General features: G+C 37.7%; 1 protein-coding gene across 1 annotated transcript in view; it reads left to right on the top strand.

The window, feature by feature from the left end:
* GRIK3 (glutamate ionotropic receptor kainate type subunit 3) overlaps window positions 1–23484 on the top strand; it is a 506016-nt gene that overhangs the window by 293849 nt on the left and 188683 nt on the right. Inside the window, exons 7-8 of the mRNA XM_063454917.1 lie at window positions 2623–2766; window positions 20402–20509. Of these exons, the coding sequence (XP_063310987.1) occupies window positions 2623–2766; window positions 20402–20509 (252 nt within the window). The remainder of the gene's footprint in view (window positions 1–2622; window positions 2767–20401; window positions 20510–23484) is intronic.

The raw sequence follows: 23484 nt of genomic DNA, 5'->3' as shown, positions 1-23484 counted from the left end.
GTATCCCGTAGACCAAAATTACGGAGAATGCGAAGAAGATGTTGATGATCAACAGTGTCAAAGGCAGCAGAAAGATCAAGGAGAATTAGGATAGAGTAATGGCCGCGAGATTTAGCAGCAATTAAATCGTTGGATACCTTGGTCACAGCCGTTTCGACAGAATGGCCCTCGCGGAATCCAGACTGAAGGGCGTCATGCAGAGAGTTGGTTTCGAGAAAGTCAGTCAGTCTGGTGTACACAAATTTTTCGAGGATCTTGGAGGCAAATGGCAGTAGCGAGATAGGTAGTTGGATGGGGAGTTGGGGTCAAGGCTGGGCTTTTTCAGAATTTGAGTTACAGTTGCATGTTTGAAGGGTGAGGGAAATGTGCCAGAGGAAAGAGAGATTGAACATTTTAGTGAGGGGAAGAGCAAGACAGGGAGACATGCGGATGAGATATGAATGAATAGAATCGAGGGAACAGGTGGTGGTATAGAACCTGGCAACTAGAAAATTATTATAGATAATAGCTGAAGCTTCAACTCAAAAGTCAGTAAAGAGAAAAGATCAAACAGAATGAGAGAAAAGGTAAAGTGACTGGTGCACAACAGAATAGAGAAGGTATTTACGAGGTTTATGAGAGGAGCAAGACAAGGAGAAATTTTAAAGCATGCATTAGAAAGAAGATGAAATAACGTGGTGTTAGATAAAAAGCAAGGATAATAAATAAATGAATAAATGGGGAATATCAGAAATGGGTGATTGGACATAGAACATAGTAGTGCACGTTAATATCTTCAAAAACTGAAGGAACTTCAAGGGACATTCTAACCACCAAAACAAACAGTAGCTACATTAAATGTTTGTGCGTGTATAGACCACGCCCCTGCAGTTGCCTGATAATTGCCTGCAAAAGCCTCCTGTGTGTGATTACAGTTAACAGAGCAGGAGTTAATAACTTCTAAAGTAAACACACTGTGCTATAAGTTCTGATTGAAAATTAAAAAAAAATTACATGGAGTCACAGCAGTAACTAAGACTGTATAAACAGAAACAAACGTGATTGAACTACTAAATGACAGAGAATTGAGCAGTGACACTTCAGGTGCATTTCAAACCTGCTTTATTAAGCTAAAGCTGCTTTGGTTCTTACAGTGTGCCTTTAAGGAAAGAGTAGCTCAAGTGAAAGGGAAGGCAACTGATTGGTAGTGCTGTGCTGAAGTAAAGCTTTGAAGTCCCTTATGAATCCTGCTTTCTCAAAGCAATGGCTATGTATTTTGGAGAAATCCGTGTGTTATGTATGGGTAACTGCTCTGTGAGAGTTTGTGTGTTTATATGAGGGCTATGCTTGGTGTTGTGTATGTGTGTGGGATTTATGTATTACATGTTTTTTTCTGTATGTGGGTGGGATATTTTTGGTGTTATGCAACTGTGTTGTATGTGTGGAGGGGTTTAAGGATTGCATGCATGTGTGTGTGTGGTGTTTGACGGGATATTTGTTTGGGGTGTTTATTGTATTGTGTGTGATTATGCGTTGCCTCTTGCAATGTATGTGATGCTTTCTGTGCTGTTAATGTGTGTGGGCTGTCTATGATGTTGTGTGCATTTGTGTTGATTGCACTATATGTGTGTGTGTGGTGTTGTGTGTACATGATTTTTGTAGCATTGTTTATAGTATTGTTTATGTGGGCTGCTGTTGTATTATGCATATGTGTGGGCTGTCTGTGATGTTAAATACTTGTATGTAGTTGCTTGTAGTCTTATGTAGTATTGTGGTGGGCTGTTTTCAAAGTCGTCTATGCGTGACTGTGATGTTGTGTGGGGATTGTATGTCGGAAAAGTGATTGCATGGGTTTTCTGGGAATCTTTATGCAATAAATAATACATAACATTTATATAAATGTTTTATGCCTACCCTTTCCCAGGGAGGTGGACATTAATCTTAACTTCTGGTGGTCCAGTGTGGGGATCTTGAAGTCTGCACCATCATCTGATCTCCCCAACTGGCCCATTTAAGCCCGGCAGCCACACCTGCGATGCAAAGATACCCATGTACCATGCATGGCATTGGCATACGTACCATATGTTGCCAACTCTTGCAACATATTTCCAGCACACACCCCTCAGAAACAGCAATATTAAACATTGTTAGATAAAGGGACATGCTCTGTACACCAACTCCACTGTATTCGATATAGTGTAAAATGGAGGGAAGAAGGGTTATAAGTGGGTATCATAAAGGAATAGAAATTGCATTTTTGATGAACATTAAGTCTATAAAATGGAACCTGCATGTAAAAGACAGACAAGTGAGGGACATGACAAAGGTAAAGATTATTTCACAACTAACCTTGCCTTTGGGGCTTTATTTGCACCTATTTTACTACAGTGCTTTCTTGCATGATTATTATTATTTTTCCTTTACAAAATAATGTAAATTACATTTCTATTTACACCTCCCCTTCCTCAACCCCCCTCACCCCCCCCCCCCCCCCATGCAGAGGCTAACAGTTTTCATTAGTTTTGGAATTAAGTTAAAGATTTTAATTTCTAATGTTGATATATAATTTTAGATGGAAAAACACTTGTCCTTACAGGTCTATTTGAAGCCTCTCAACCCCAATGCCATTCCCATTTATTTTAGACAGATGCTGCTCTGACATACGACGCTGTTCATATTGTGTCCGTTTGCTACCAGCGCGCACCTCAGATGACAGTCAACTCAATTCAGTGTCACCGACACAAAGCCTGGAGATTTGGGAGCCGGTTTATGAATTTCATCAAAGAAGTAAGATTTTGGGTTTTAATGTGTATCCTATTTTGACAGTCTGGTTTTGAATTACTTAGAACTAGTTCTTAAGTATTAAATTGCAAAGGACAGTTATACAATTGCGCACAGTGAAAAAATTGTTATGTCTGAATCTATTTGTCCATACAAAAAAATGTGTTGTGATAAACTGAAATTTGTGCATATGATGCTTCGATTTAGACAAATTTCAGCCATGTAATTGTTTTGGGAAATATTTGGATGAACCAAAATGGCTCAGAAAGGTGCCTGCTAGAGTACTGCAATGCAAGAAGAGCTAGTCTATTACATATGCAATATTTTTTGCAATGCCATTTGTAAGTTGTCATAGAAATATTATTATATCTTCATTAAAAAAAATAATAAGAGAACTTGGGCTTCGATATAATATTGTTTGATAAGATTACCAAATGATTTAATATATTTAGATACACTTTTAAAATGATTTAATTCTATGTGATAGAGGAAGCAGATGATGTTGGCAGATGTTAAAACTGTCTCCATTGGATGAGGCAATTCAAAAAACTTAGATAAGATGGAGACGCTGCAGAAGGAGACTTCACCCTAGCTGGATAAACAATGGACTGCTGCCTGTCTTATCCAGAATCTCCTCTTATAATTCCTCTGGCTTATATCTGCAGTGGTACGGATAAAAGTCATATATCACCTGATTCATCACCACCACCACCACTACCAATAGCAAACATTGAGGACACTACTTTAATACTCTGCCCTACCTCTTCAGTAAAGTTTGCCTCTGATAGCTCTAACAAACTAGACTCTGCTCATCTATCCCCCAAGTTGCTTCTTGAGGGGTTTAGAAGGACTAGTGTTTGTTATACTAGTCCTGTTACTACTGAAGTACTCTCAGGCTGTGTTTGGGGAAGTCCTGCATGCTTTATAAAAACACTGCTACTAGTTGTAGACCTAGCTGTCTTTGCTGCTGCAGCTGCAGATTCTTCTGCTAGTTTAGACTTTGAGTTACAAAAAGACAGAAAAAAAACAAAACCTTTGCGTCCTGGGCAGAGGCATAACTAGAAACCACAGGGCCCCAGTGCAAGAATTACACCACCTCCCCTCATGTGTCTCAATTCTCCTAGCCCCTCCATGTGTAAATTTTACCCCCCAGTACCTTCCAAGTGTCTCAATCCCCCCCCTCCCCCACGGTCCCTTCCATGTGTACATTTCCCCCCCCAGTTCTTTCCATGTGCCTCAATTCCCGCTCTTGTCCCTCCATGTGTCAACCCCTCTACTCCCTTCCATGTGTCTCAATCTCCCCCAGTCCCTTCCTTGTGTCTCAATTCCTCCTCCTGTCCCTTCCATGTGTCAATTCCACTCTTACCAGTCCCTCCTTGTCTCAATCTCCTCCAGTCCCTCCATGTCTTAATTCCCCCCTGTTCCTCCATGTGTCTATTCACCCCTCCCTCCATGTGTCAATTCACCTTCCCCCGTTCCTCCATGCGTCAATACCACCTGCCCCTCATGTGTCAATTAACCCCTCCGTCCCTCCATGTGTCAATCCCACCCATCCCTCCATGTGTCAATTCACCCCCCTCCTCTCCATGTGTCAATCCCCCGTTGCTCTCTGTACCTGTTCTCTCTCTCTAGCACCCAATTTCTTGTCAGAGTGGGTAGAGGAAAACAGAGGCCACATTCTTGTGACCGGCAATTAGGCCAGCTAAAAGAGGGTGCGACCACAGATGTTGTAACACTCCTCTAGAACGACATAAGAATATGCTTTAATCACAGAAGCTTCACCACCTCCTGTGACAGAGCTGCTAGGGCCCTCCCCTCTCTGCTAGCAACAGAGCATTTATGTTATGATTTTAACAGTGCCTCTGTCTGCCCACAATACCTTAATTCTTTCCCATGTATCTAACCCCTCCTTGCCCAGCCCCAAACATTTTAACTCTGTCTTTCCAGACTGCTTCTGTTCCCTCCTCCCAACACTCTACCTCCAGTCCAGACAACAAATCTTTTTAAGAGGAGGACATTGCAAGGGCAGATCCACTATGTGCTGCTCTCCTTGTTCTGTTAGTTTTGCTAAGAGAGAAGAACACTCCACACACTCAAAGCATTGCCTGCCTTCCCCCTCCTGAATGAGCTGTACTAGAGCTCAATTGGAAACTTAGATAAGCTGTGATTGAATGTGCAAATGTACATTTGCGGTCCAGCACAGAAGATTCTCAATAAGACGCTTCTGATTGGAGTATTCTATGTCACAGACTGGTGGCTTGCAGAAAAAAAAATATATATATATAATATATATTTTTTTTTTTAAAACACAATAAAAAAAACAGTAGACTGTGTTAAGCAAATAAACTTTTGAGAATAGAACTATCTAACGAGGAAGCGGCAAAATTGACCTTTGCCTAGGGCTACAGAAATAATTGCACCAGCCTTGGGCTGCATATTCCTACTTATAAAGGTGGTACTTCTGGTGGTGTTGGCAGTGTGAGTTGTCAGTGGTGGCAAAAGGGGTCAGCAGTTCTCTTGACTGAGGTGAGTGTTAAGATACTAAGATGACATGGCACGTCTGGGGATATCATGTTTGTAGGGTGAACTAACAGCTTTATTAAGCCGAAATAGAGGTTTGTGTTGAAAAACGGGTTGCTACGTGGTGGATCTACTATGACTGTATTGTGATTATATTTGACTTCAAGATTAATCATCACACAGCATACAAAGAAAAAAAAAAAAAGGTTTTTTCAAGCTAATTCTTCAGTGATGCTGTACCCTGCCTGCAATACACTACTATTGCTGTGCAACACATTGGACTAAACACTCAGGATAAAAAAAGGATTTTCTTTGTACAGACTGTAAAAAAAAGAAAAAAACAGACCTGCTACAACATTCATTCAGTGCAACTAGGGTTCTCTTGAGCAATAAACTGCAGCTAAACAATGTATTGCAATTTGCAGTATGTCTACACTCCATTGCGCAAATTAAAAACATTATTTAGAGATATATCCCCAATGAAAACATTCATGGATTTAATTGTTTTTTTTTTTAATTTGGGGTATATCTATAAAAAGGATTTTCCTTCTACAAAGAGATAAAAAAAGACCTGAAACACTCAGTGCAGGCAGGGTTTATTTGGGCAGTAAACTGCTGTCACATGATGTATTGCCACTGTGGCACACTGAAAACCAAATAATCGTGATTTGTTTCTCACAAGAAATAGAAAAAAAGAATTCAGGACCCAGTAAAATAAATAGCTCTAAATATAAATCAGTGCAAGTTGATGCAGTTGGTGCAAGTGCCACTGGCAGTGGCTATGCATTGCAATAACCTAACCACCAGTCTCATTCACTGACACACCACCTCCCACTATTACACAGCACAGCAATAGATGGATAGATATTTTACTGGGTTTATTTTTTTTTACAATCTATTGGTCACTTCCAAACAAGATCTGTAAACTATGTAAATAAAAAAAAACATTTAGTGTCTGTTCCCTAACCATCTTTTTTTCCATCTCTTGTTGGGCAGAACTCTCATCCATCATCCATCATGATTGTTTGCCCCTCCTCCCCCTCCCCCCCCCCCCCCCCCAAAAAAAAAAATCTGCCTTTTCTTCATTCCTACCACCTTTTTTTGGTGTAACAGATGGAACTCCAAGTCATGAATCATATTAAATGTATTGTTCTTTGTCCATTTAATTTGTTTCATGATTCGTCCAACTGTCATTTTCGGGTTGTGGAATTCAGATGATTCCTCGATCGCTCAAAATGTGTACATACCATTTAATAATTGTATCTTCATGCTGTTCTCATTAAATCTTTCTGAATTTTCCCAATACATAATTTCCAAGCCAGTTTAGTGAATTAGGAGTCAAAGATTGGCTGAGAGTGTCAGCTGACCACTTTCATCTCATCAGCCGTGCCCCTGCCCGGCAGCACTCTGCTCTTCCTGACTCTAAATTTCAGAAGCCGGACACTGACTTGGGGTGTAGTGGAGATTGTCACTTGAGGCAACTTTGGGGTTAAACCTTGAGGTTAGAAGTTGTGTTGGTGCCTGGAGTGTCCTTTTAAATGTATTTTTTTAAAATATATATATTTTTTTAAACACAGAGGGTATTTTACAAGTGTTTATTAATTTGTTTATTATTGCCTTTTATGAACTCCTTTCCTATGTTAGGTCTAAGTGCCATATGGTAGATTAGATTTTACCTTGAATAGTGAAGACACTATTGTTAATCACAATGTTAAGATAAAATGTTGCTCCCTTTAAAGAAAACCAAAGTAATTTTTGGACGACAGGTTCACTAAATGGTGACAATTTTGTATAACTTCTAGCAACATGGTGTACACTGTTTTCTCAAGATCTGGGCAATTGTGTTTTATTGTAGTGGAGTATTAAAAATATCTAAAGATGACACAAAATGTAGTTTGATATTTTTTTTACTGCTGAGAAACAAACAAAAAAAGTTTAATTTTTCTATACAAATTCTTAATATATCAACTTGTCTTTGAATTGTAACTACTCACATGCATAAGGAAATTGAAAGGATTAAAAATCATATTACCACTATGCACTCCACTAACAATAATAATAACAACAGTTATTTGTATTTGAAAGGCTGCTGCATTTTGATTAAGAAAATAATACAACAATAGTGTCCTCTAGGGGATGTCAGTATACAAAGTCTTAAATCAGCCTTACTGATAATGGCAAAAGCTGCTTTAAGCAGCCTATGTTACATGGGACGGTTCTAACATGTCAAAACTCTCTAAAATTTGATACTATTAGCATATTATATATTATGGTTATGTGTGTACTCAACGGGACAATACAGACCCCTAAAGCACTTTAGCTTGCGGACATGCTTTATATGTGAAGATTGTGACCTCTTTCTTCCATTTTACACAAAGATTAGTCTTCATTACAAATTGTGCTTTCATAAATTAACATTGTTACAACCCTTGGATTTCAATCAGATGACCGCCCTGTTGCTTCCTCAGTAGAGCTAAACTCAAGAGGCAGACAATTGTCCAGAGTAACTACCTTGCAAATACTTCTCATTGAGCTGAATTGGAAAGTCTGTGATTGCACAGCCACGGAAAGTCTGGGCTGTGGAAGAAGGTGAGGGCTTGCCAATGCTTCAGGCAAGAGATTTGCAGCTTTTGAAAGCTGCTTTTAGACATACAGTCAATGAAAAATGAAATAAAATTAAAAAAAATAATATTTAAACACATGCATGTTTTCATTGGGGGTATATCTGCTAAACAGTGTATATTTTTGTTAATTAGGTAGCGGAGTGTCCTTAGTGTTTAGTGATATATATTAACAGTTTTAATGCCACTTATCATGTTGTACAGTTTTTATGCTGTGGGTGATATATTTAATAAAAGCAAATACTTAGGTTAGGTGTAACGGTAAAACAAATTTTCATCACTCAATATTTTTCCTAGTGCCGCAGGTTCTGGTATAGGCTAAATCGTATGTTCATTCCATTGTTGCATCCTATCGCAATGCTGAATTCAATCTCACCATATTATTTTATATGCCAATATCGGCTGCTATTGTTCTGTAGAAATGACAGGCTGGGAAAATTCTGAAAGATTTAATGAGAACAGCACGGAAAATAAAATTATCAAATACTTAAAAGATGGCTTGTATTATTACTACTGATAATGTTTAATGTCAGATGAAATTGTTTCTCTGGGTAGTCATTCATTTCTTTACACACACATTCAATCATCTGATAACATCACCAAAGACACCAATACTGGGCTTCAGTAATTGTGTGTAGAAGAGACCAGCAGACTTGATAACAAAGCGCAATGCACATCAGGCACATCACTTGCCCCATAGGCCAGTAAGTGAAAACGGGGTAGTATTTTATGTGATAAATAATGCTGTCTCAATAAAAATGGAAGGTACAAACCAACTTTAAATGCATAAAATTTTGTATCCAGTTTCCAAGATGATTGCAGAACTGGATAAAGTGCACAAGAGGAATGAAGATTTGATTTTCCAAGGAAATGTCTGTTTACAATAAAGGGTCCATGTGCTGAAAAGGGGTCTTTGTACTGTTTTGTTATAGTGCTACACAGCTTTAGATTTCATATATGTGCTGAAGTGTATGAGAACTGTTAAAGTGGAACTGAAACTTTGTATGATTTATGATATTAATGAACTTTTCCGTATACTTAACGAATAACAAATATAGATTTTTGAGGTGTGAAAAATTCAAATGAAGAAATTTCACCTCTTGTCATTGTTATAGCCTCTGTCGTTTTCACCTGGAAGTCAGCATAAAGAAGAACAATGTTTCTATTTCTACTCTGTGTTTGCAATGTGTGCCATGGTTGTGCCTGGACTGAACTGGAATTTGATGTAATTTGCAACATCTTTAATATTAAATTACAAGAAAATGGTGAATCACATGAGAGTTAACATCAGTTATAGGTGATACTGCCAGAGTTATTCAGCAAAGTGAAAATCCAACGTGAATTCAAATCTATGGTCATGAAAACGAAAAAAGTTTCCAGTCAAATTTCATGAAATTTGAAATTCACTATTTATTTACTTTCTTTAAATTCTCACTTTAGTAAATAACTTTGTCAGTATTTTATTCAATGGTTAATCCCAAAGAGGTAGTATGTCCATAGATAACCACAGGTTGGTTACCTCTTGGTTGGTTACCTCTTGCAGCTTAAATTGTGAATCAACGAAAAAGCCTCTTCCATTGGCCCAGCACATGGGCAACTGCCAAACTAATACTAAAGGTGGACAAAAAGAACCTGTATGCACTTTTTTTTTGCTGTTTAGCACATTAAAGAGAATGTTTCTCTCTCTTTACACACACATACACACACACACACACACACACACACACACACACACACACATATATATATATATATATATATATATATATATATATATATACTCCTTGTGTCCCACACTCCTGGTCTTGATAAAAGTCCAGATGGGACTGAAACGTTGACACTTTTTACTTAAAATTTTTGCTGCAATAAAGAAGCACTATTTTTGAACCATATCAAGTCATGTGAGTGCTTTCCTACAAGGTATTCTATGTATATAATCTCATAAGAGCAAGCATTAGGCTGCTAGAGTAGGACCTGCCAAGAATGGGGTACTTTGATGCAGTTGGCAGGCTTATGCAATGTATGATCATATAATGTAACCAAACCCCCATTATTTTCTACCTTGGTGAGGTGTTTTTAAATAGTACTATTTAGGATTTGAAATCACTGTTTAGTTAATAAGCGAGTACACTGGTTTGCATATTTATATATATATATATATAAACACACACACAAGATCCAGCGCACTCACTCAAATATATATATATATATTTTTTTGGTGCCTCCTTCCTTCAATTATATTTTATTTATCAGACTCCATGCCAAGAAAGTGTCAAAAACAAGAAGAAAGAACGAGTGTAAATAATTTGTTAGACTTTATTCTCTTTGCAAATGCAAATGCCTGGGAGCTTCCTAGCTTCTCACTACTTGTTGTTTCAGACTGCATGTTTTATGACAGCTCATCTGAACTCTTTGTCACATCTAAAATATAAAAAAAGGGTCTCTGTAGCAAAAGGATGAGTGACATTAGGTTTGAGCACCAAAAGTCAAGAGTGAAATAACAGTTCTATGAGTCAGCTTTAAGTGTGGTGCTGTGACATCTAGCCTGCATTTCACAGAATGAGTTCCCATTTGTTGTGAACTGCAAACCAGGATGCCCTCCTTGGCACTCTACTTCACCAACAGCTCCCTTGGCAAGCTGCCTATCCTTTTTTCCTGGCATCCTGCCAGTTGAATTTGTTCACAACATCATTTTGGTCTGGTGGTTGGCAATGTTAATCCCTGCTGGAGTTATAAACTCCCAGTACAAGTTACTTGACACATTTTCAGTTAAGTTCTACGTCACTGAACAAGGTGACATGCTTGGAACCACCAGCATCAACAACCCAGCAACTAAAAACAATGCACCTGAAACAAATGTTTAATCATCTTCATTGTGATAAAATACAAGTGTAGGATTAAGGTTTTATCCAACAAAACACTACTCCCTCAAGCCATTACTGGCATGTATGCAATGATCAGGAAGCTACACATTCCTAATATACCGAACATCAAATTTTCAGCTGGAAATTTTACTGTCACACTTTGAGCAAATATAGTACATGTGTTTGCTACATTTGGCTGCATTCCAATGCATTTAATAAGAGCCAAACTAAAAAATAAGAAAGAAGCATAAAAATTAAACCGGTTTAAATTCCAAAAAGCATCTTAGCCTCCTCCTTCTAGGAGATGTGTCAACAACACTCTGGCATGCAAATGAACAGTGACCTGAGAATGTCCACTTCCTAAGCTCCCTGTTAGCATGGACTCTGTAACAAATGCCCCTGGACAAATATAGGATGGCATAGATCTAAATGAAGTGGGAGTTATAATACAGACTTCTCAGACACCATTTCGGTCATTATGTCCCTGTTACAACATGTAACTAAAAAGCACTGATCCATTACAAATCCAATTTGTCCCATATATGTATTGAACTTTAAATATTACTTGTCTCTGTGAAGAAGCCTCCATGCACCAAGAATAAAAATGAAAGTGAGCATTTATTCACTAATTTGAAGCACTTTGGGAACAAAAATGCATACTCTAAATTTAAAGGGAATCCTTAAATTAGTGAAATCAAGGAACAATTGACAGTGTTAATCAATAGCTGTAAATGTTACTAAGACATTGTCATGTAATGAAATTAAGAATTTACCTCATTATCAATGGATGGTAAGACTCCATCCTGGATGGCCTGTGTAGTTATGGACACCAGGTTTTAACAAAGACCTTATAGAAGTGTTAAATTGTACTTGTGCATAGCAGCGAAAATATTTATTTTGGCCAAACTACTTTGTCTGAAATAAAAAAAAATATATAAAAAAGGAAACATTTTTAAAATGCAGTATTTTTGGGATGGCAGAATTTCAGCCACATTGTGGTTTAGCTCACCCAAATTTTGTTAATTAAAAAAAATGGGAAAAAATTAATCAGAAGTACTAAAAGACGAGTGTACTGTAAAATGTATGCATTATATAAATATTTTGTGTCATTATTTGGTTTACAGATCAATTATATTTACTTTGCATCCTGGGCAGAATCTTGATACACATATGCTTAAACATAGAGCAATTTGTATAGTTCAGGATTTGGCTACATTTCCGCTTAGAGTTCAGGAATTTGTGCAATCAACCGCCAAGACCAAATTTAGAAGAATTACCATTTGCAAAGAAACAAATCTAAAAAGTTGCAGGAGACAACGTTAAAGGAACATAACAGTGTCAGGAATAAAAAACGTATTCCTAATGTATAGTATTCTAATATCTAGTTAGATGTTCAGGCACCCTCAATAGGAATACAAAAAAAAGCTTTTTACTTACCTTATTTTCCCCATGGCACTGGTCTCCATATAGCCTCCCCACCTCCGTTCGCTGAAGTCATCTCATTAATTCAGTGAATCTCTATGGGGAGTGTTCAACATTATCATGTACAGTGTGCATTGAATCTTTGCAGGGCCAAACCCATGAAGTCCCCCAAGTGGCTGTCTGCATGGTAGCCACTAGACGTGGCCTTAGACATGTTGAGGAAATAAGGCACGTAAAACAACTGGTCCAAATCAAAAAGATTATTATTGAACAATCAAGCAGGGTTACAAAACAAAGTGACAGAGTTTTAGCACTTTCAAAGTAATTCAGCTGGCGCGCACTAAGATAAGATAAAACAGTGTCTTTATACTTTTTGAAGGTGTCCCAGGATGTGATTTGACCAATCCAAGTCTCTGCACGTTCTCCAACTCTGAGTTTCTTTATCTCGTCCTCGCAGTACTTGGGTGGCTGATGTAGCATTTGAGAGTAAATTCGTGCACACGAACAGAATAGATGAACCAAGCAGAAACTTTTATTTGATATAGCTTTTAAAGCACCAATTTGATATTAAGCACAGGGCAAGATATAGGCAGTTAATATTTTCTTTAAGAGGCAGCAGTGTGCCTTTTCCAGAAAAGGCAGTGTTTACACTACTCAGCCTTCACGGGCATGCTGTTTGGATTGGCTGAGATAGTCTACCCTGATGGTTAAAGCCAAAGAGGCAAAGAGCAGTGTGAAGACCCGGGCAGGAAGTACTGAAAGGTAAGTAATACTGACTTTTCAAACCCACACATGGGGGAACCTAAATAGTTGTCAGAAAACTAAAGCATTGGGATATAACTTGGTAATTTCAGCCAATCCAATGCTTTGCCATAGAAGAATATTGGAGGGCATTGCACTTGTGTGGTAAAAGTCCACTCTGTGCCAATCATCATCTCCTCAAAGAGATACATAGACTCAGTGCATATCTATGGGGAACATTCAGTGCCTCTATACAGAGTGTGAAGGCGCTGAATGTCAGTGCAGCACTGACCCAGGAAGCACCTCTAGATGCTGTCTTAGTGCCAATGGAGAGTTCCCAAGGAGCAAAATATTTTTTTGGAAAAGGCAGTGTTTATATTAAAATGCCTGTAGTGACAGGCTAAAGACTTTAGGACAACTACAGTAAGCTTGTTCTGGTGACTATAGTGTCCATTGAAGTGCATTTAAAAGTTTGGTTTAATATAGTCAGTGTAGTTTAATATAAGTATAACGATGACTGAGTCACACAACACAAAGACAAAAGTTTTAGATGTTAGAAAAACAGAATTTTCTAAAATTAGGATAAGTGTAAAGGAATCATTATTAGACAGGAGTGGTTTAAATGGAATCCAGGAGAAATGGGATTAGAAAAATCCACATAAAAAGGCAACAGAAAATTGCATTAGGCTAGAGTCAAAATTTAAAGAAACCAATATGGTACTCGGCAGAAGTGGCCAAAATAGTAAAAAACTAAAAGTTTAGTAATTATAAAAATCCAGAGTAAGGAAGATAGACAGATCCATAAGATTAAGCAGAAAGAGGCTAAGCAAGTTATAAGCGATTCCAAAGCACACACAGAGACAAAAAGGCCCAGTCTGTAAAGAAAGGGATAAAACATTTTTAGATACATAAATGATAAAAGAAAAGTAAAACAAAGATTAGTTAGATTAACCCCTTAAGGACACATGACGTGTGACATGTCATGATTCCCTTTTATTTCAGAAGTTTGGTCCTTAAGGGGTTAAAAACAAAAGAAGCCACAATCATGCCAATGTAGCATGACTCACAGCGACAAGCCCACAGACTAACCTGCAGAGCATCAGCCATACCTTAATAATAACAATAGCACACACAATGGGAATAGCACACCGTGCAATACTTTAAACGGGCCCAAGCGACATAGTACGACAGCGAGGCACCAGCCTCACACTCGACTCACTATCATCCACTTCAGCTTGGCTATAATATGCTAGCGTTAATCGACCCCTCAAAATAAAAAATAAAAACTGGAGGCATTAACAATCTGGAAGTGTAATTGACTAAATGTTTTGATGTATTAACCCTACGATGTAACTTATACCTGCATTTCCCTATCTTCGTTCTGTATCCCTCACGTATGCCTTACTAAAATAAAGAATTATAAAAAAAAAAAAAAAAAGAAGGAAGGTATGTAGAAGAGGATAAAGGACAGTCTCAATTAATATCTTTATCCGTATTTACAGATGAAAATGAAGTGAAGGGACATCAGTTAGGAAAAAACAAAAGTCATGTGTTACATGTGAGTTTACAAAGGAAGAGGTTCTATTGCAGCTGTCTAAAGTAAGGACAAATAAGTCAATGGGCCCTGATGGAATACACCCAGAGTTATTAAAACGGTTTTGCTAGCACACTACTAATGGATTTATGTAACCAATCATTAACTGGAGTAGTCCCAGAAGTCTGGAAATTAGTGAATGTGGTGCCAATTCACAGGAAAGGTAGTAGGGAAGAGTTGGGCAACTACAGGCCAGTAAACCATATTAAAGTAGTGGGATAAGTAATGGAAATCATGTTAAAGGATAGGATTGTTGAACATCTAGAATCATATGGATTTAAAGATCAGAGACAACATGGGTTTACTTCAGGGAGATCATGCCACACTAATTTTATTGTTTTTTTTTATTGGGTAACTAAAATAATAGATCAGGGTGGTGCAGTAGATATTGCTTACCTAGATTTCAGTAAGGCTTTTATCAATAAACTGCAATCTTTGAGTTTGAATTCCAATATTGTTGAATGTGTAAGGTAGTGGCTGAGTGACAGGCAATAGAGGGTTGTAGTCAATGGAGCATATTCAAATCAAGGTCTTGTTACCAGTGGGGTACCTCAGAGATCCGTACTTTGACCCATTCTCTTCAATATTTTTATTAGTCCTATTGCAGAAGGTCTTAATGGTAGTCATGTCCTTCTGCTGATAATACGATGATTTGCAACAGGGTTGATGTTCCAGGAGGGATAAGCCAAATGGCAAATAATTAAGGGAAACTAGAAAATGATCAGAGCTGTGGCATTTGATATTTAAGTGCAAGATAATGCATCTTGGGTATTAAAGCCCAACGGCAGAGTGTAGAATATTTGATAGAGTCTTAAACTCAACATCTGAGGAAAGGGATTTAGGGGTAATTATTTCAGATGGCTTAAACGGAGACAGACAATGTAGTAGAGCCGCAAGAAATTGTATTAGCAGTAGAAAGAGGGAAGTGCTCATGCCATTGTACAGAACACTGGTGAGACCTCACTTGGAATATTGTACACAGTACTAGGGACTGTATCTCCAGATGGATATTGATACTTTGGAAAGAGTTCAGAGAAGGGCTACTAAACTGGTTCATGGATTGCAGAATCAAACTCATCAGGAAATGTTAAAGGAACTTAACATGTATAGCTTAGAGGAAAGACGAGACAGAGGGATATAATAGAAACATTTAAATACATAAAGGGAATCATCACAGTAAAAGATGAATGTATATTTAAAAAAAAGAAAAATCTACCACAACAAGAGAACATAGTCTTACATTAGAGGGGTAAAAGTTTAAAAATAATATCAGGAAGTATTACTTTACAGAGAGGATGGTGGATGCATGGAATAACCTACCAGCTGAAGTGGTAGAGGTTAACAAAATAATGGAGTTTAAGCATGCGTGGGCAAAGGCAATCCTAGAAATATGATAAGGCCAGGGACTAATGCAAGTATTTAGCAAAAAATTGGGCAGACTAGATGGACCAAATGGTTCTCATCTGCCATGACATTCTATGTTTCTAGGTACCCAGTTAGACAAGTTATGAGCTTATGAGATAAGTGTGAGCTGAGCTGTTGATGTGACTCACATCAGGGACATTTCTTGGTGATCTAAATATCTTGGATACATGTTATGGTCCCTACAACATTTATTGATTCAAGGTCCCCAAACCTCACCTTAAGCCTTAGCATGTCCCATGATCCCATGAATCATAATACGATACCAAATCTTTGAACACATTTAGAGTATTACATGAACCTATAAACTCCACATCTGCTGAATTAGGCCCGCACTATTCTGACTTAATCCTTCGCCCACTGCATTAAAACTCTCATCCACAGCAATCTCCCCACACTGTGCTGTATAATGAACTCAAAATATGGTGCATGAAAGTGCCATTGTTGCAAAATATATATTTGGAGTTGTTATTTATCTTTCAAGGGGATGCTGGATTAATAATATTACAGGGGATTCTGGGCTCATAATTAAATCAGACCCAGGAGTTTTCCTCCAAGACCCCACTCAGGGCTTTAACCAGGGGTGAGCCCCAACGAGCAATGTCCCTGCCTCTTATTCTCTGGCCATTTTACCCTCTCGTTTTTTTTTTTTTCGTTTTTTTAAGCAAAACTGAAGAGATTTGAACAGGGAGAAGAATCCAGCACAAATATGAGGTCAAAATTAATGCATTTAAAGGGTTCCTCCAAGCACCATGACCACTTCAGTTATTTTCTTGTGATTTTCCATGATGTTCAGCATTTCAAAAAGAAACAGTGCACATACAGCGATCATTGATTGTGCAGCAGAAGGTGTAACTTCTTTGTTCCAGGCTGGCTAATGTTAAATCCGTTCAAATAATGCATCTGTCCTCAGCCCGCATATCATGCCAGCAACAGACAACCAATGGCAGCATGGCCCTCCCATACTTCTTTTTTTTATAATTTTTTTGGAGGGGTGCATGCTAAGGAGGGCTGCATGCAAGCAAAATGAACAGTGTTTGAATATAATTCTGATTTTGATTGGAGTAACACTTTAAAATTGTGTTGGTACTCCTGGAGTTTCCTTTACGGATTATAGAAAATAACATCAAAATCTTGATTCAGGAAGAATCTGTTTTTCTATTTACAAAAAAAGTTGGTTTTATGTTTTTCAATTTCTTGTAAATGCTCTTCTCATTTTGAATTAACAGCAGGATAATGTATGAGTAGTCATTCTTTTTTTTGTACTTAGATTACTATGTAACTATTTTGTTACTCATTCGTCTACAGTAAACTTTCATGAACTGAAAAGAGAAAGAAAGTCAATATTGTTCACTGACAAAATGACAGACCCTTAGAACAGTGTGGATTTATTAAGAGAGTCTGCAGATTCATCTTGACAGTGATATGCAAAAACTTGAAGGTGAATGCTGAAACTTAACATAAATCTGCATCAGTCACCTTTTAGCAAGCATGAGTTTCGTCTCCAAAATGTCAGCACGTGGACAGTTTGCCACAAATTAAAATGTTCTTCCCGTGACATTTTACTAAATATGTTAATGGAATATAAATGCATCTTTTCTGTGCACCTAAGTAAATAGGAACAGCAAGTTACACCAGTGTCTTAAAGGGATGCTCCAGAGCAGAACTCATACTATTGTTTAACTAAAACATCAAAAAATAAATATATTTGTTTTAAAAAATCCCAATCTGTAAATGCTTCTCTTTTAACCCCTTAAGGACCAAACATCTGGAATAAAAGGGAATCATGACATGTCACACATGTCATGTGTCCTTAAAGGGTTAAATATAATCTCCCAATCTGCTGCTTCTTCTATAACATTAACGTGAATAATGTGGTGACTCATGTTCTTAGTCCATGTCATCTCAGGGTTTTCCATCAGGACATATGTCCATCAATATGTATGCCACAAATGTTCCTGTGCATATCAACAGCAACTGCACCTGTACAAATATGTCAGGATCTCAGAATCTGTTGTTTCTGCAGTGACCAGGAAACAGTTAAAGGACCACTATAGTGCCAGGAAAACAAACTAGGTCCCCACCCTCATGCAATAGTGGTCCTTTAATATATTTTGCAAATCCAGGTTTTCAACTTTTTCTTAGTGGCAGAGATATATGTATCAGCTAAATCTCTCTGGTGAATGTTTTTTATGGGATATGCATTGAAGTTGTTGATGTACAGGCTTGCTATTTCTGAATGCTATACCCAAACTAATTTGCAGAAAATCGTCTGGGCTAAAAGCTTATAAAGTTATGCCTGCAGACACCAAGAAATAGCTGGGATCATTCTACCAACCATGGCCTTCCAACTGTATTCAAATAGGAATCTCTGTGGCTTGTTCTTTGCATTTCATAAACTCATGCACAGCAAGTCTCTTATGTACAAAGGGAACAGCTCAATGCCTCTTTTCATGCAAGGGTGAGAGCATTTGGAAGCATGTGTTGTTGTCCAGGACTATCTGTCAGGTTGGATGATATTGTCAGTGAAAATAGAGAAGTATAGAACCACAGGCTACACAGTGCAGGTTGAAGAATACAGTATATTTAATTATGGTCCAGGAGACAAAACAAAGATATGACATTTCAGCCATGAGGCCTTAAAGGGATCTTATAGTGCCAGGAAAACAAACCAGTTTTCCTGGCACTATAGGGCTAATAGGTCCCTCCCCTCTCTTTAGCCCCCTTCCCTCTCCCCCCCCCCTTACCCCCCCCGGACTGAAGTGGTAAAAACTCCTTCAGCCACCTTAATCCAGCCTGGGCTCCCTCGGTGTTGGTGACCTCTCCTCCCCTGGCGCTCCCGTGTGTAGCCGAATCCGCACACGCGGCCAGAGGAGCGTGCATTCATACCCGCCCATAGGAAAGCATTACTCATGGACTCCATGAGGACGTCCAGCGTCATTTCAGTGCAATTTACTCACTGAGAATCGCGGAAGTGCCTCTAGTGGCTGTCAGGGTGATAGCCACTGTAGGCTGGATTAACCATGCAGTGTAAACATAGCAGTTTCTCTGAAACTGCTATGTTTTCCGCTGCAGGGTTAAAAATAGGGGGACCAGGCACTCAGATCACTTCAATGAGCTGAAGTGGTCTGGGTGCCTATAGTGGTCCTTTAATTATGTATATATTAAGGCCTCATGGCCAAAACATTATATCTTTGTTTTGGTCTCTTGGACCATAATTACATATACTTTATTCTTAACCCTGCACAGTGTAGCCTGTGGCTCTATACTTCTCTATATACTATAATCTATACTTCTCTATTATCATTAACAATTTAATTTATGCTGGCAGATAGCCCTGCACTGTTAGCCTGTGACTCTATACTTCTGGATTTTTATTGGGGGCTAACGGACCTCCCCCACAGAGCTCCAATGTATCAAGATACTAGTGTGCAGCACTCCACTACCTGGAATGATAATGGAGAATTGTACATTTTACAACTTGACGGAAGAGGTGACGGGTAGTGGGTGCTGGGCAGAGTCTCTTTTGTTAAATGGCACCTAAACAGTTTGAAGAAAAAAAATGGGGGACGGAATTCATAACCTTTTGCAACTTAACCTCTTAAACAGTGCTGTTGGGTATTTTATTTAGAGTATCCCTTTAAGCCCAAACAATACCATTGTAGTAATAGTTGGAAAAATGGCCAGAGTGCTTAGGGTTGTTATTGGTTAAGGTTAAATAATTAAAAAAAAATTAAAATTAAAATGAACGTTTACTTCAGCTAAAGGTCATCATATAACATTTAGGGTTTATTCACTAAATAGCAAGTAATTGTGAATTTACAAGCCAAGTAATCACTAATATAGATGAGTTGGATAATAAATCCAGACAGGCTGTTTTGAGTTCAATTTTCAGAGTCTTTTATCAACTCACCGTATATAGCTTTTTATTAAAAATACATTTTAGGCAAAGATAACAGCAGGTAAATTATTCCGTTTTCCAATACAGTGAATGGAAAATGCTGTACTTTGGAAATAGCAGACAGGGTTAAAAACGTGGCCCTGATCTATGTATATGTATGTATTTTGTAATTGCCCCGGAATTCTGATTGAGTTCTAATACTTCAACGTTTTAATTTCCCGCGTGCCTATTGCTCTCTCAAGCAAACAGAGCCACAGTCATTTACACTGTATTAAAAAAGCATTTCTTATCTGTATAAAATGAAGATAGATGTTTCACATAGTTATGAATGCAGGTTACACAGAAGACAGTAATAGAACTTATGTAAATTACCAACTAGAATCGTGGAGGAAGTAATGATGAGGTGATTATTAATTAACCAGGGTCTTTGGGGACCTGAAAGAAAGAAGGGAAAAAAGACTGTAAAAAGTAATTAAAATGAAGCATTGTGCTAACCTAGAGAGTGATGATTTATGAGTCTTGTTAATTGTCATAAATGCCCTACTTTTCTCTACAGGCCCAGTGGGAAGGGTTGACCGGACGAATTGTGTTCAACAAAACCAGCGGGCTCCGAACAGATTTTGATTTGGATATCATCAGCCTAAGGGAAGATGGCCTTGATAAGGTAACTTGGATATTTCTGTGTAATGGATGCTCAAACTACTACAATACTTTTGAATAGTGATGTGGGAGGGGAATTCAATGCGACATTTGTGAAAATGTCCAGATGTTCACTAAATTTGCTTTAATTTATAATACTTAAATTAAATACTCAAAAAGACAATATATATATATATATATATAACCTCCCCACATCACAGCATTACTGAAAAAGGATTCAACAAGAGTTCCTGGTAACTAAGGAGATCCTTAAAATTGGCCTTTCATCTACCCTAACCCAAAGTGCATATAACAATGCCAACCACCTGTCACAAAACTTAGTTTCCACCAAATAGTACGTATGAATGGCCCCATAGTCTTTGGTAGGAATAGTAAAAGTAATATTTGAAAAAGCAAAAAATAAAACCATTATGTCCAGTGGATTGGGTAACCAAGATCATTATTCTAACCCATTAGAAACTTCCCTTAATATGGTCTAGACCAGGCATAGGCAACCTTGAGCACTTCAGATGCTTTGGACTACACCTCCCATGATGCTTTACCGGCATTATGGGTGTAAAAGCATTATGGGGGATGTAGTCCACAACATCTGAAGCGCCGAAGGTTGCCTATCCCTGGTCTAGACAGAAACCACATGAGCACATTTTGGTCATATATAAAGCATAGAATTTGCATTTAAATTTCAGTCTGATATTTTTGAACCAATCTAGAAGAAGGCAAATTTGTAAAACAAAATGCTTTTGTAAACAAACTTACAGGAATCTGTTATATTTGCCTACTGGCAGAGCAAAAATTAACAAAAATACTTATTAATGAATAATATAAATGGAATTATTCTATTCCTTGTGATAACTTGATAAATGTTTTTTATCGTATATTACATCCCTGCATGAAGTAAACCCTTTCTTAAATTGAGTTAGACATCTGCAATTGTAGAGGCTAATTCGGAAATAAACTATCTGCCTGTAAACTTAGTCCAACTGAACAATGGAATTTGAGCCAAATTTGCAAGCAAATAGTGGACAGTTCTGTGGAATTTGAGTGTTTGGCCACATATTTCCATAATTCAGTTCCAGATTTCAGCCAGTTATTGATATCCCAACAAGCTGCATTTGGTCTACATTCAAGGCATTCAGATCCAGTACTACAAAATCCAGACATTGATAAATCTTGAGAATAATTTACCTGTCTAAATGCTCCTACGTGGTACTGGTATATTTTTTATAACCAAGAGCTAGTAAATATATATACCAATAATCATACATATTTGATGAAGGATTGTTTAAGCAGGGGCCTGTGTCACAATCTACCCTTGAAAGGTTGAATAACATAAATTGGTATATATATATTGGTAAATATGTATTTTGAGTAATATTTATGCTTGTGCAAACATTGCGTTGAAACTGATTGAACTGTGCTGAGTTTGTTTGCATGAAGCATTCTTAATATAAACAGAAACAAACAAAATAGCAAAACAATAAAAAACCTATTAAATTAATTCTGTACATGGCAAAATCAGGTGTGCATCTTGGAGAACTGATTGATCAAATCCCTTTGACATAGTCGTCTTTTACATTGAAGAACTAGATCTCCCGTGATGCTCCCTGTCTGTTAGCTGCTCTGTTCTTTTCATGCTTTTGAGGCAAACAGTCAGCTAAGATTGATTTTGCTTGATGCTTCCAGCCTTTAATGAAACATGTAATATCTTTAGGGACAGAAAAAGATAGAGGTGCTTTTCTCCATGTTATGCATGCATGGCTAACCTCTGTGCAGAAGATATCCCTGAAGTTCTTGTCTTATTAGGATAGCTGTCACTGGTACCCTTCTTGTTTATAGCATCATAAATCATGGTTTGAGTATCTTCCAATCAGAAATATCTGTTTCACAATTGTAAATGACCCCTCTGTTACACTGAAACAGACATCCATATAAAGCCTTTCATCTTCTGTTCAAGACAGTTTACAGCACCAGGTCTACTTCTTAGAATATGTATTTGCATTTTATTTTTATTTTATTTTAATTGGGAAATTCTTCTGAAATTTTTTTTATGGTAGTTTCAAAACAGTCCCATTTATAAAACTGCTAGAACATCTACTTCAGGTTTATTTTGATGTGACCTACACCAATGATTCACAACCTTTGTATTTACTTTCATACCAAATGTAGACTTTTGCTCTGATTACTTCATGCCCAGGGACTTGAGATTTTCCTTTGAGGTATCCATCACACTGAATGCTTAGAATAGTGGGAAAACAAATCTATCCTGAATTCTCTATAAACTGCTCAATCAGCATCTCATGTTTTAAACATAGTTTCTACACACATGAACACCCTCAAGTCACCTTCCAGCATATAAATTATTCCAATAGTACAACAGAGTGTTAGTCTTTTCCCCTGTTCCTGCTCCATCGAGCTTTGCATTATCAATTAAGTGGAACCACTTGGTTCTAGGATTCCACTATTATATTGCTTTAGCAATGGACATCTTTACACCCTTATTTCAACTCCCCTATAGATGCAAAAGTGAAGACTTATCTCTCTAGTACTAAACTGACTCACACAAGGTTATTCATTAAACACGTGATTTTGTCTAAATGGACAAAATCTGGGGGAAATTACCGCAGTCTGACCTCAATGGCAATTCTTATATTTACTAAAGGCAAAAATGGTCAGCCCCAGTGAATCGGCTGCAATTGCCAGAATGTATTTGGTTTCCATATTAAGATCAATGCAAACGCATCCGAATATATAGAATGACTTTGGGGATTCACAAAGCACCAATTCTATGTGCAACCAGAAAGTACTTTAAGAGTTTTCATCATTTTTGAGAGATGTTTAATTAACATCTAAATTGTGAATTGACATCTTGAAAGGGTTTTTTGATGAACAAAAATATGTGGTACATTGGAAACCAGGCTTGCATAACAGATTCAAAATAGCAGACATTGAAAAACCATGGACCAACTGCAGTTAAGTGAA

This window comes from Pelobates fuscus, chromosome 1 (assembly GCF_036172605.1).
Source record: "Pelobates fuscus isolate aPelFus1 chromosome 1, aPelFus1.pri, whole genome shotgun sequence".
Classification (NCBI taxonomy): Eukaryota; Metazoa; Chordata; class Amphibia; order Anura; family Pelobatidae; genus Pelobates; species Pelobates fuscus.
Note: the sequence above shows the minus strand (reverse complement) of the source record. Positions and strands in the feature narration are given on the sequence as shown.